This window comes from Schistocerca nitens, chromosome 2, assembly GCF_023898315.1.
Source record: "Schistocerca nitens isolate TAMUIC-IGC-003100 chromosome 2, iqSchNite1.1, whole genome shotgun sequence".
Lineage (NCBI taxonomy): Eukaryota > Metazoa > Arthropoda > Insecta > Orthoptera > Acrididae > Schistocerca > Schistocerca nitens.
The window spans coordinates 277,313,612-277,329,031 of NC_064615.1; the positions used below are offsets into that span (position 1 = coordinate 277,313,612).

General features: G+C 44.9%; 1 protein-coding gene across 1 annotated transcript in view; it reads right to left on the reverse strand.

Annotated features, from left to right (window-relative positions):
* LOC126234360 (uncharacterized) overlaps positions 1-15,420 on the reverse strand; it is a 121,424-nt gene that overhangs the window by 30,917 nt on the left and 75,087 nt on the right. Inside the window, exon 5 of the mRNA XM_049943048.1 lies at positions 3,270-3,386. Coding sequence (XP_049799005.1) covers positions 3,270-3,386 — 117 coding nt within the window. The remainder of the gene's footprint in view (positions 1-3,269; positions 3,387-15,420) is intronic.

The following is a 15,420-nucleotide window of genomic DNA, read 5'->3' on the forward strand; positions in this document are numbered from 1 at the left end:
AAGTAAAAAATAGACTATCGATAAAAATAAGTCATTAGTTCTGAAATGGACGGCATATAAAGAACAAACGTAAGGCATAATAAACACTAAAACTATATGCCACTTATTTTCTCCTCATAAAAATAAAAGAGTACCTATATTTTACTTATTTTCTCCCTATAAAAACAAAGAATAAAAAATTATCTTGTTGGATGTTTCCCTTTTTTTTAACATTTGTACCATTTGTTAGGATAATATCTCAATACTTGTGTATGTATATTTCTTTGTCAAAGCAATTCTTGGAAATAATTCTTATTTGTTAGTGTAACAATGTTGAAATGAGTGTCTAGAAACAAAAACATTTTACTTGTACATGATATTTAGAAAATGTGTTAGGAATAGATTTTACTTAATTACTACATTTATAAAAAAAATACATATTTCTAAGAAAATCGATGTGATAGACTCCTCACTTTCGATAACAAACGTCTTAAAAAACAAAATTCACACTTAAATAAAGAAAGAAAATAATTAAAAATTAATAATAGCATAAAAATTTTCTTCACTTGTCATTTTTGAGAATAATGTGGAAGAATATAAAAATATAAATTAGCAATACAAACTAGCATAGAACAGAATAATGTGGCTGAACAGTAGGCAACAAAATTTAGATAATGGAATAATTTTTGACTGACTTAGACAACGATTCAATCATTGCCTAAATTCAGTGCAAAAATTAAGTTCGAAGGGTGGTGATATGTAAGGTGTCAGGCAAATCCAACACCTTCCATGAAAACCCTGACATGATAAGCAAATCCAGTAGTATGTCACATAATTCCGAATAAATTGTGACATTAAATTAACCAAAGTAATGCGAGTAACGAGTGAGCAAATGGAATACCACAGACTAACACAAGAATGCCTAAATGCATGTCATACCTTCCCACCGTGAGACAGACGCAATTCCGAGGGGAGAAACGAGAACAGAAGCCGAGAGCAGAACTGTGTTAAGCTGGAAGGCCCTACGATAAGGGATGGACTCCCACTTCGCCAGCTAACCGTTAGGACCACCCCCCCAGCCCATGTTAAAAGCTAGAGCCCTCCAGAAGAACAGTATAGATCTTACGATAACACAAAAAGGGCCACCACAGCCGCATGTTTTAGCATGAGACTTTTTCGCGTCTCTGTTGCGTCAGGAGCACCCCCCAGCCCATGTTAAAAGATAGAGCCCTCCAGAAGAACAGTATAGATCTTACGATAACGCTAAAAGGACCACACCAGCTGCAAGTTTTAGCGTGAGACTTTTATGTTGCAAACTTTAAAAACATTGCCCCACCACGAAAGTATAGCGTTTCTCATTGGATAGACAGAATTTTTGCAGGCGGACCTTAAGGTTAACATTGAGACCATGATTGGTCAGATGAGAACACAGCCAGATAGTTTTTTTTAAGCCAACTTCAGTAAATTGTAGTAAGGAGAAGTTAGGAGAGAGTTGCTTCCGAGACGGCTAGGTGAGCGGAGCTGTGCTGCCCGCCGCCCCCTGACGAACACCGACAAGGTAATGAACGCATGCGATGCCGCATAACAGCGCATAAAGCTTCACTCAGAACTCCAGAAGTCTCATCTGTTACACCCTCCCCCCCCCATTTTTGCGTGATACTAGTGTCGATCGTCAATTAAAGCTCATGGTGTTCACATTTGCCACTGGAAGTAAAAATCTGAAACGCGAAAATTTTTCTGTTATGTAGTTATTGAGAAGCCACATCAGCCACTGTAATTTACGACAAGTTAGATAAGTAATTAAAGGTAATTGAGGATCGCTGTAGACCATTTTGATAGTTTTCTCTCTTGTGAAACTTAATTTAAACCTAGATTATAGATGTGATATGGCATAGTTCATCCTTCGATCCATTGTAGAATTTGGAAACACACTCAGGGAATATTCGTTCACATTTTTGTTGAATGCAGTTGGTTTTTATCATCCTATATTAAAACATTTCCTTTTATCAATAGTGCAATTTATAAACAATGTTTGTGAGTAGAATAAAATTTCCAATGGTAAACTTAACTGCTTTTTCGACGTTATTTTACCAGCTAACTAAAAATAGGAAAGCCTTGAACCCCTTTCACTAAATTTAGTTAGTATTAAGATTCTTTTACAGGGAGTGCAGTGGAGCTGACGCTGAAATCATTAAGTATTTGGTTATATCATCGCTAGTCTCACTGAACTCTTCTGAATTCTACATGTCATGTGTGGTCTGGCGTCTCCTTACCAGCAACAGGTCCCAGGTTCAAACTAGTCAGTTCCCTAAAAAACACGCTCAGAGCGTCGTTGCGCGAAAGTGGTAGGGAGACACGATATAGAACAAACAGACACCACGCAGAATGTTAGAACTTGCTAATCTAATTCCCTCAGCGTCTCTGGGTTTTATTCGACTGCATTTAGTTGACCGTGTGGTACTTTTACTGACGTTCATCTTTTAATATCTTACTGCGACACTGCCCGTTCCGTTGAACTGATCTGTAAAGATCTTTTCCATATCTGGCAGAATTACAATGTCATCTACAAACTTTAACATTTGAATTTGTTCTCCCCTAACTTGAAATTCTTATCCAGAATTAACCTTGCTATTCTTTATTGGGTGCTTAACGTACAGAGAGTAACACAGAGCTACGCTAGAGATCTACCTCACTCCCTTCCCAATTTCAGCTTCCATTCCATGTCCTTTGACTCTTACAGCTGCAGTATGGTTTCTGAACAAATTGTACACAGCCTTTCGGATACAGTATTTTATCCCTAGTAAATTTAGAGACTTGAAGAATGTTTTCCTCTCAACATCGTCAACTGTTTTTTCTGAAACTACAAGGGCTATAAACGTAGTTTAAGAAAGTGAACAGCGTTTTGTAAATCTGAAAATGCTCCACGTGTAGGTTTGTTCTTTATGACTATGCGGAGAACGGAAGTTACAAATCACTGACATTGATATCATGACTGTTGGTTTTATGTTTGCATCTATTATTTGATCCTTTCTTCAGCAGCGCCACTACAGTATACATGGTATATCTACCAACAACCAATAGAGGTCTTAGATTTGTGATTTGTGTCCCGTTTTCTAGACAAAATAATTTGCTTTATAGGAAACGAGAGACTTCCTGTTTGCAATTTGTATCAGCTGTAGATAGTTCTCTGCATCTTTGAGTTTATTTTTATTTTCTGGCTTTTATGTAAAACAAAACGATTTATTTTGGCTCTACGTATTACGTTTACAGAAGAGGAATTGTTTTCTTACCGTCATATCCCTCCTGGCAAACACACTTCATGCACTCAGAATTGGCTGCTTCAATCAACTGTTCCTCGTGATATGTCTTCCCTTTATATGCACATTCGGTGAGGTTGGCGTCAGAGGCTGCAAAATAGAAACACAAACGCTGATGAGCCAAAACGTTATGACTACTGCCCAGCCAAGAGGTTCCATGATGCCTGGTGGCGCTGAGGGTACGTGAAGAGGTAAGATGAGTGCAGGGTGGTTATAATTAAACTTCCAGATTTAACACTACCCGCAGTCTCGCGGTAGCGTTCTCGCTTCCCGAGTACGGGGTCCTGGGTTCGATTCCCGGCGCGGTCATGGATTTTCACCTGCTTTGAGATGAATGGATGTTGTTGTGTCGTCTTCGTCATCATCATTCTTTCCCATTAAGGTCGGAGGAAGGCAACGGCAAACCACTTCCATTAGGACCTTGCCTAATACGGCGGTTCTCGTCTCCCACATCGTTCCCCTACGCTCTGTCAAGCAACATGGGACTTCATTTCCATTTTCATGTTTTACACGTTATAACACGGAAACTAATAACCGTACGAGTACCAAACTTGGCTTTAGTAATATCAAGGACATGGGGAAGAGCAATAACGCAGAATCGTTTCGATTGAAACACTTTTAATGTGCTGCTACAGTACATCATACCATTACACATCGGTGCCATTACTGGTACAAAAGGAGCTCAATATGGCGCCCATCAGCGTCTAAAAGAGACTGAAAGCACATGATCGCATTTTGCACAGCAGTACGAAGCATGTCCGTACGTATGCTGGCTACCTCTCTTGATATGCTGCGCTTCAGATCATCCCATGTGTCAATGTTCCCATGATAAACCCCATCTTTCGGGTAGCCCCACAACCAGAAATCGAACGTTTCCAAATGTGTTTCGGAGAAGCAGGCGAACTTCACGAGCGATGTGCATTTGGGCCTCATCTTGCGTGAAAAATGTTGAGTTTAATGCGTCTCTCTGCTGTAGGGCCGGTATGACAGGCTGGCGAACCATATCGCAGTATCGCTGGTCAGTCACACTGCACGTCTTTGCTTTGTTCCTTGAGTGCCAACCTGTTGAAAAAAGAATGGACCAATGATGAACGTAGCCGTAAAGCCACACCGTGCGGTGACACATTCACCATACGGAGGAACTTCATGCACAGTGACTGGAGCTGAAGATCCCCACACTCGGCAGTTCTGCGTGTTCACCTCAGCCGTCAGATAAAAATGAGCTTCGTCTGTCCATAGGATGGCCCAGGGCAAACCCTCGTCAACTTCAATCCTTGCGAGAAAGCGGAGAACGAAATGAACACGTCGAGGTGCAAGCTGCTGTACCATATGGATCTTGTACGGATTCCATTTGAGAATGGTTTAAAGCATCTTCCGTACAGTGGACCAAGGGATGTTCAAGTGTCGTGACACAGCATTGACACTGTCTGACGACAGGGAACAATGCACAGCGTTGTCTGTCATAGCAACAGCGATTTCATCAATCAACTGTGGTGCAACCAGTCGTTGGCCTCTTCCCAAAGTGACGCCCAGTTCTCCAGTTTACTCGAAGTTCTTCAACATGTTCTGCACAGCAGGTGGAGAAAGAGGGCCCTTCCGTAATCCTTTCAGCCGGCGTTATTCTCGAAGTGCAGCTGCAGCATTACTGTTTTTTTGGTAATAGAGCTGAACCGATAATGCCTTGCTCCTTTTGTCTACGTTTGTGTTGACTCGTCAACAAGTGCACTGCGACTGGCCAGGTGTGTGACACTATGGATCACGATGACTGATCACGGCACCTGGTGGCCATAGTTGGAAGTGGACGACGGCAATGTGACGCGCGGAAAGACCGAACCCCATGCTGTGGACATTAACGCTACCAAGTTTCACACTCGTACGCTAATAGGTTTCCATGTTATAACATGTTAAATAGGGAAAGTTTGGTTATAACCACCCGGTACATGAGCTGAGCAGAGCATAGACGAATGGGGAATCATTCTCGTGACGGTAAGCGGCTCAAACGCGTAAATCCGGCGACTTAAGAGACTTTGACAAAAGCCAGATGGTTGCGACCCAAAGACTGGGAGCGAGCATCTCGCATACGGCGAAGCTGTACGGTTGTTCACGTGCTGCTGTCGTGAGCGTCTATGGAAAGCGGCTGCAGAAAGCTGAAACCACGAGTAGGCAATAAGGAGGTGGACGTCCATATGTCGTCACAGAACACAGGGACCGGCGGCTTGCCCGCTTTCGAAAGCAGGATAGGCGGCGATCTGTGGCAGATCTGACGGGAGAATACAGTGCTGGCGAGGCGGGCACAGGTGTTTTGGACTCACCGTTCAGTGCACAGTGTTGGACACGGTGATCCACGGTAGGGGTGCAGCCCCGAATCTCCCCGCGGTCAGAAAAATGGTACCGAATCCTCCCAAGCCCGCAAGGTTCAAAACGGCTCTGAGCACTATGGGACTCAACTGCTGAGGTCATAAGTCCCCTAGAACTTAGAACTACTTAAACCTAACTAACCTAAGGACATCACACACATCCATGCCCGAGGCATGATTCGAACCTGCGACCGTAGCGGTTGCGCGGTTCCAGACTGTAGCGCCTGCCGGCCGAAGTGGCCGTGCGGTTAAAGGCGCTGCAGTCTGGAACCGCAAGACCGCTACGGTCGCAGGTTCGAATCCTGCCTCGGGCATGGATGTTTGTAATGTCCTTAGGTTAGTTAGGTTTAACTAGTTCTAAGTTCTAGGGGACTAATGACCTCAGCAGTTGAGTCCCATAGTGCTCAGAGCCATTTTTAGCCTGTAGCGCCTAGAACCGCTAGGCCACTCCGGCCGGCCCAAGTCCGCAAGGGTCTGGAAAACAATGGGACCGAGTCCCCCCGTTTGAAGCAGTTCTAAATGTTATGAATACTCCAAGCAGGCAAAGGAAAGCATATGAAGTTACAGTAGTAGTTTTCGCGTGTATTGTATGTTTAAAAGTTTTATCTTTTATCTTATTTAGATATTTATTTTTAGAAACTGGAATAATTTATAGCCTTGATTTCTTCGTAATTAATTTATTAAAATAGCAAATCATGATTTCGCAACACGTATTCTATCTCAGTGTTCATTTTATGAATTATAGTTACATTTCCACCAAATCTATACAAACAACAAATTGATAAGTGTCCGATGTCTGAATATAGGAGATGGTTAAGAAAACTCAATTTGAATGGTCTATAGAAGCGCAATGGACGGCAGAGTTATAACAGTTTTATCATAAGACCGTGCGTGGATGCCAGTGTCGTAGCTAGTGGTTGGCCAGAGAGAGGGTCGGCACTTGGCACCCGCAGCCACAGCCAGCACACCGCTGGGGCACAGGCACAAAATTATTGTCGATTGTACACGATATTGCAAAAAGCATAAATGTTGACCTTGTAATTGATAAATTAGACTCAGAAAAAGCCCAAATATTGAAACCTGAAAATTTTACCAGCTTCGAAATTTGCCACTTGCTGTTCCATAAATTTAAAATTTGGGCAATTTCTTTCCTTTTTCTTCGTTTTCGACGAAGAGATTTTAGAATCGAGCTGAATTTGTTTTAGCACTTCAAGAAATCTGGAGGAGTAGAACTGACTATTATATTTTCTATGGAAACTTTCGCAAGCGTTCGTTGTTCGCTGTCTGTTAAACTTAGTTCTGCCCACTTGGATGGAGGAAAGAGTGCATTCTCTTATATGTAAGTTTCTACTAAATAGTCACAGAAGGCTTGCAATTTTTCCGATGCAGGTATCTCTGCTATGAAATCGTCAACAAAACAGTCGCCAACCATGTCTCCGCGAACTGCGAAGTGACCGCAGACAGTTGTGGTCATTAGCGCACACAATGCTGTGTCGCATTGTGTCAGTTTGGGAGGCTTCAGTTCTGTTACCTGCTTACCCACCTGGTTTCGGGAGGATTCGGGGCTGCAACCCACGGTAGAGGACCCCTACATGTTCCCACGTTCACCCAACGACATCGTCTATTATGATGACTGTGCGCACGCGATCGTCGAGTCGCGTGGTAGGACAAGTCCCGTTTGTTGTTAAACCAGGTCGATGGTCGTGTTCAGATGCGCCGTCATCCAGGCGAACGGCTGCTCGAAACATGCAGCGCTCCACGGACGCAGGCCGGTGGGAGCAGTATTATGTTATGGGGGACGTTCGTTTGGACTTCCACGGAACTTGCGGTAGCAATTGAAGGCGCCATGACAGGTATGGACTATGTGAACATTATTAGGGACCACCTGCAACTCCTTATGCTTCATGTCTTCCCCAACAGCAATGGCATCTTCCAGCGGGATAACTGTGTTTGTCACAAGGCCAGAATCGTGCTGCAGTGGTTGAGGAGCACGATAGAGAACTCACGCTGGTGGCTTGGCCATCAAATTCGGCTTCTCTGAATCCGAGGAAACCAAGCTGGGACGCTATCGGGTGCAAGCTCCGCTCCCACAAACCGACCACTCGAAAATTACTACAAGTGTGTGACCTGTGCGTGGGAATCTGGTGCCACAAACGTCTGGAAACCTATCAAGTACTTATCGAATACATGGCACACTGAATCTCTGCTCAATTGCATTCCTGAAGTGGACCAACAAGTTTTTGAGTAGGTAGTCATAATGTTTTGGCTCATCAGTGTATATCTAATTTACTAAGAGGATCAGGTAATGCATGGAAAATTAAGATAAGCTATGTATTTTTGTAGATACTTTATTCCTTAGCTGAAATGCATTTATTTGTGTGTATGGGCATCTTCTGCAGTAACTGTGATATGTGAATTATGTTTATATTTAAAATGATTTTTTATTCCAGTCTTTGATCACAATATAAATTCCTTTGACGATGATCGGTTTCAGTCAGTAGTGACCATCTTCAGATCTACAATATATACACCTAGTGGGCAGTCTAACTTTCAACACATTACAGCATTTCATATCAGATGTGCAGATAAAATAGCGTAAAGCGTACCTGTTCTACACCATGTCCTAATGTGATAAGGCCGTAATGGTGCTGAGTATATTTATATGTTTTGACGATGCCATTACGGCCTTATCACTTTAGGACATGGTGTAGAACAGGTACGCTTTACGTTATTTTATCTGCACATTTCTCAGGTTGTATGATAGTATATTCTGATATGATATGCTGTAATGTGTTGAAAGTTAGACTGCCCACTAGGTGTATATACACTCCTGGAAATTGAAATAAGAACACCGTGAATTCATTGTCCCAGGAAGGGGAAACTTTATTGACACATTCCTGGGTCAGATACATCACATGATCACACTGACAGAACCACAGGCACATAGACACAGGCAAAAGAGCATGCACAATGTCGGCACTAGTACAGTGTATATCCACCTTCGCAGCAATGCAGGCTGCTATTCTCCCATGGAGACGATCGTAGAGATGCTGGATGTAGTCCTGTGGAACGACTTGCCATGCCATTTCCACCTGGCGCCTCAGTTGGACCAGCGTTCGTGCCGGACGTGCAGACCGCGTGAGACGACGCTTCATCCAGTCCCAAACATGCTCAATGGGGGACAGATCCGGAGATCTTGCTGGCCAGGGTAGTTGACTTACACCTTCTAGAGCACGTTGGGTGGCACGGGATACATGCGGACGTGCATTGTCCTGTTGGAACAGCAAGTTCCCTTGCCGGTCTAGGAATGGTAGAACGATGGGTTCGATGACGGTTTGGATGTACCGTGAACTATTCAGTGTCCCCTCGACGATCACCAGTGGTGTACGGCCAGTGTAGGAGATTGCTCCCCACACTATGATGCCGGGTGTTGGCCCTGTGTGCCTCGGTCGTATGCAGTCCTGATTGTGGCGCTCACCTGCACGGCGCCAAACACGCATACGACCATCATTGGCACCAAGGCAGAAGCGACTCTCATCGCTGAAGACGACACGCTTCCATTCGTCCCTCCATTCACGCCTGTCGCGACACCACTGGAGGCGGGCTGCACGATGTTGGGGCGTGAGCGGAAGACGGCCTAACGGTGTGCGGGACCGTAGCCCAGCTTCATGGAGACGGTTGCGAATGGTCCTCGCCGATACCCCAGGAGCAACAGTGTCCCTAATTTGCTGGGAAGTGGCGGTGTGGTCCCCTACGGCACTGCGTAGGATCCTACAGTCTTGGCGTGCATCCGTGCGTCGCTGCGGTCCGGTCCCAGGTCGACGGGCACGTGCACCTTCCGCCGACCACTGGCGACAACATTGATGTACTGTGGAGACCTCACGCCCCACGTGTTGAGCAATTCGGCGGTACGTCCACCCAGCCTCCCGCATGCCCACTATACGCCCTCGCTCAAAGTCCGTCAACTGCACATACGGTTCACGTCCACGCTGTCGCGGCATGCTACCAGTGTTAAAGACTGCGATGGAGCTCCGTATGCCACGGCAAACTGGCTGACACTGACGGCGGCGGTGCACAAATGCTGCGCAGCTAGCGCCATTCGACGGCCAACACCGCGGTTCCTGGTGTGTCCGCTGTGCCGTGCGTGTGATCATTGCTTGTACAGCCCTCTCGCAGTGTCCGGAGCAAGTATGGTGGGTCTGACACACCGGTGTCAATGTGTTCTTTTTTCCATTTCCAGGAGTGTATTATAGATCTGAAGATGGTCACTACTCACTGAAACCGATCATCGTCAAAGAAATTTATATTGTGATCAAAGACTGGAATACTAAAAAAAACATTCGACAGTAATGGGTCACTGTTCATATTTGCGACTATGTCACAGCTGGTGATGCTTATATTTGGCAGAACAAAAACAGTAAAATGAATGGGTAAACTCAATAAAAAATCTATGTTTGTATTTTCAGTACCGTTTTGGAAGTTACAGCTTCATCATCAAGGCTTCAGTTCTTAAATAAGGACCTCCTTTTCGGTGTCAACACGCCATAAACGCGTGTCTCTGTTAGTTACAGTACATTCGTATCTGAAATTTACAAAGCTATCGGAAAAATGCAAACAAAATAACAGAAATCAATCAGTGATCTTCCGAGACATTCTGAACATGACAGCAGTTGCTGTCGCGGGGTTCCGCGACTGCTCATAGTATTGGGAACTTGAGCATTCACTGCTCCCAGAGAGGGCGAAGAACCAACCGTATTCAGGCAAGTTGATGCTGGGCGTTATTTGGACTCAGAGACTGTAGTGACATCTAATTATCCTCGCAGGGGTCAGATCGTCAAAAGATGGGGGGGGGGGGAGGGGGGAAACCGAAATCTATGAGGTTACGGGAGGCTGTCAAAACGGAGCACCGCGACGGACTGTCCGAATAATATATAATATTTGTTTGCTCCAAGGCAATGCTCTAACTCATACTGCACTTTAAAAAATCACCCACGTTTATTCTTTGGGCTATCGAATTAGGTCATATTAGAACATTTAGCTGAAAAAGACAACGAGTTCGTAAATGTGGAAGTTTTAGACTAACTTGGAAGACGATAATTTTGTGACCAACTGATGATGACTAGCTTATTAGATGTACTGCCTTTGCAACTGGAGAGGTAACCGCAATAATGAAATACAGTGATCGATGACATCGCATTACTCTTGAAAATATCGCTACCCTAGACGAATGTTGGAATACTCCAGACAAACAATAGCTCCGTCTTGTTAGATGACTACCTTGCATAAAGAAAGTCCTATTGTAGTTGACCTCTGTGTAGGGTCAATCTGTCTCGTAAATAGCCGTCGACCACTGGCGAAAGCATAATCGCACCCGTTCTTGCAATTCCTCGTCTACTGAGACCGACGTACACACGTCTTTCTTCAGATCACCGAAGATGTGGAAAGCGCACGGTGAAAGATCCGGGATGTAAGGAGGACGTTGCAGTGTTTGCCAACCAAATCGCTGAAGGGGTAGCCTTCGTCCGGTTGGTAGTGAGAGTGCGGGCGTTTTCATGCAACTGGATGACTCCGTCCGACTGCGTTCCTCTGCGTTTTGACTTTACGTCGCGTCGCAGTTCCTGCAAAGAGTCTTCATAGCGATGCGCATTGATTGTGGTTCGACGCTCGAGGAACCCGACTAGCGGAGGGCTCCGTCAGTCGAAGAAGAAGATCATCATGACCCTCCTGGAACTTGTGTGAACAACTTTGGATTACTTTGGCGGAGGAGATGTGCGATGTTTCCACTGCTCCCCTTGGCACTTGCCCTCGGGATCGAAATGGTGGCACCACGTAAGGTCATTGCACGACAAGCCCGCCCATCACCGCCAATCGGATGAAGGATACGCTTCAGCGATTTGGTTGGTAAACACTGTAACAGCCCGATCTTTCACCGTGTGATTTACACATCTTTGTAGATCTAAAGAAAGACGTACATGGACGTCGGTAGCAATGGGAGTGCGAGAATGGGTGCTGTTGTGGCTCCGTCAGCGGCCGACCGCGTTCTACGGAACAGGAGTTGACTGTCTCGTCTCCACGTGGCATGAACGCCTTAACGATTGTTGTGATTGCTTTTCAGTGGAACCGTTCCGTGTTCCCGTTGTGGCAGAAGTTCCATTTTCATTTCACCGCACCTCACATTAAAATTAGTAAAAATAGATAGATTAACTAGTCTTTACACATAACTTACGATGATGAAACTATAGCACAATGTTTATACGAAGTGACAATGGAGTTTTGTCTAGTTACCAGGAGATGTAACCTTATACCGAGGTACAGACGGTAGAACAGCGACACTTTAGAGGTTGCAACGTGTGTTCACTACCATCAGAAAAAGTCTAGAAATTGTAGTTTAAGAGTTATCTAACTACACTGCAGCGCCAACGAAGCTGGTATAGGCGTTCGTATTCAAATACAGAGATAGGCAGAATACGGCGTTGCTGTTGGCAACGGCTATATAAGACAACAAGTCTCTGGCGCAGTTGTTAGATCGGTTACTGCTGCTGCAGTGCCAGGTTATCAAGATTTAGGTGAGTTTGAACGTGGAGTTACAGTCGGCGCACGAGCAATGGGAGGCAGAATCTCCGAGGTAGCGATGAAGTGGGTATTTTCCAGTATGACCATTTCACGAGTGTACCGTGAATATCGAGAATCCGGTAAAACATCAAATCTCCAACATCGCTGCAGCCGGAAAAAATTCCTGCAACAAAAGGACCAAAGACGACTGAAGAGAATCGCTCAACGTGACAAAAGTGGAACCTTTCCGCAAATTGCTGCAGATTCCAGTGGTGGCCCATCAACAAGTGTTAGTGTGCGAACCATTCAACGAAACATCATCGACATGGGCCTTCGGTGCCTTTAGAGCAGATGGACGTGCACGAGTATGGAGACAACCTCATGCCAGCAGGGAACTGTTCAAGCTGGTGGAAGCTTTGTAATGGTGTTGGGCGAGTGCAGTTGGAGTGATTTGGGACCGCTGATACGTGTAGATACGACTCTGATAGGTGACACGTACGTAAGCATCCTGTCTGATCATTAGCATCCATTCGTGTCAATTGTGCATTCCGACGGACCTGAGCAATTCCTGCAGGACAATGCGCCACCCCACACATGCAGAATTGCTACAGAGTAGCTCCAGGAACACTTCCACAGGCCACCAAACTCCCATGTTGAGCATATCAGGGATGCCTTACAACGAGCTGTTCAGGAAGAGATCTCCACCCCCACGTACTCGTATGGATTTATGGACAGCCCAGCAGGATTCATGGTATCAGTTCCCTCCAGTACTATTTTTGTTATTAGTCGAGGCCATGCCATGTCGCGTTGCGGCACTTGTGTGTGCTAAGTGTGTGTGTTTGGGGGCGGGGGGGGGGCGTACACGATATTAGGCAGGTGTACCAGTTTGTTTGGCTCTTCAGCGTATAAGAAGTGATGATGGAGCAGTTATGAGGTTACAATCTATACTCCGTTCCATTAGAAAAGTTCAGGAAACTGTAATTTAAGAGTTATCTAACTAAAAGCTGTGTGGTACATACTTAGAATACAGTATTGCTCATAGAAAAATTTAGATAGCTGTTGGTCTCCAACTAACAATGATATGTGTGATGTTGTGAAAAAGGATGGTATGTGAGCACTGCTGTTAACATATGACATTCTAGCTGTAGGCGTTCTCTTTCTAGTCCGCTCCGAAGCAACATCGGCGGTATAAAAAGGACGACCGTAGTGGTATATCAGAGTGATTCGCTCGTCGTCAGTCGCCCTTGACGTAACTCGCTAAATGCTTATACGCTTCAGAATGTGCCGCAGTACTGTCCACGATCGCTTACGCTAAGCGTGGGATGGCACTAAAGATAGTGACTTGAGTATTTATTGATCTAAGTGGCTATAGTGCATATTTTCTGTAAATGTGTGAAAGTGAACTTACTTGGAATGATAATTTACTGGGAAGCTTGTATTTCAATCCGATGATTATGTTTGGTGCGCCGGCCGTAGCACTTATAAGGTAACAAGTTAACGATGCTTAATTGACAGATGGAGTGATAATTAGCAATACTAGGAACTTCGAGCAGAAGTCGCTGATTTCGATACGAAAACTTTAATGAATTACAATAATGTTATCGTATGAAACAACGAGTTCACTCTTATCAGTCACTGTTTATGTACACTGAAGAGCCAAAGAAACTAGTACACCTGTCTCATATCGTGTAGCTTCCCCGCGAGCACGCAGAAGTGCCGAAACACGACGTGACCCAGACTCGACTAATGTCTGAAGTAGCGCTGGGGGGGAACTGACACCATGAATCATGCAGGGCTGTTCATAAATCCGTAAGAGTACGAGGGGGTGGGGATCTCTTCTGAACAGCACGTTGCAAGGCATCCCAGATATGCTCAATAATGTTCATGTATGGGGAGTTTGGGGCCAGCCGAAGTGTTTAAACTCAGAAGAGTGTTCCTGGAGCTACTCTGTAGCAATTTTGGACGTGTGGAGTGTCGAATTATCCTTCTGGAATTGCCCAAGTCTGACGAAATGCACAATGGGCATGAATGGACGCAGGTGATCAGAGAGGATGCTTACGTATGTGTCATCTGTCAGAGTCATATCTAGACGTAGGGCTCCCGTATTACTCCAACTGCACACGACTGCACCATTACAGTCCGCATCTCGTGGTCGTGCGGTAGCGTTCTCGCTTCCCACGCCCGGGTTCCCGGGTTCGATTCCCGGCGGGGTCAGGGATTTTCTCTGCCTCGTGATGGCTGGGTGTTGTGTGCTGTCCTTAGGTTAGTTAGGTTTAAGTAGTTCTAAGTTCTAGGGGACTTATGACCACAGCAGTTGAGGCCCATAGTCCTCAGAGCCATTTGAACCATTTTTTTTTTTGCACCATTACAGTGCCTGCACCAGCATGAACTTGCAGGGTCCATGGATTCATGTGGTTGTCTCCATACCAGTAAATCCATTCGCTCGATACAATTCGAAACGAGACTCTTCCAATGTCGGTGTTGACGGGACCAGGCGAGGCGTAAACCTCTGTGTCCTGCAGTCATCAAGGGTACACGTGTGTGCCTTCGGCTCCGAAAGCCCATATCGATGGTTCGCATGCTGACACTTGTCGATGGGCCAGCGTTGAAATCTGCAGTAATTTGCAGAAAGGTTACACTTTTGTCACACTGAACGATTTTCTTTAGTCGTCGTTGGTCCTGTTCTTTCAGGATCTGTTTCGGCCGCGGCGATTTTGGAGATTTGATGCTTTACCGGATTCCTGATATTCACGTTCAAACTCACTTAAATCTTGATAACCTGCCATTGTAGCAGCAGTAACTGATTTAACGACAGCGCCAGACAGTTGTCTTATACACGCTTTCCCGACCGCAGCGCCATGTTCTGCCTGTTCCATATCTCTGTATTTTAATACGGATGCCTATACCAGTTTCTTTGGCATTTCAATGTAAGATCTGTTAATTTTATGAAAGTTCTCACTGATTATTTGTGTTATTCAGGACGCAATATTTAACATCAATTTTGCCACGTTATTTCTCTTGCTTGCCTTGCGCATCTCCGCTATCCAGTGGCACAGAAATTTTCTCATATGGTGCTTATTTGCGGAGTGTACTCCTATTTTGGATCGTTAATCTTAAACTTTCTTTCGAGTTATTGTACTGTTACAGTTTTGTATTATTTTATATAATCTGTTTCCTGTGACTCAATCTCGTGTTTTATGATTATAAGTTATTCT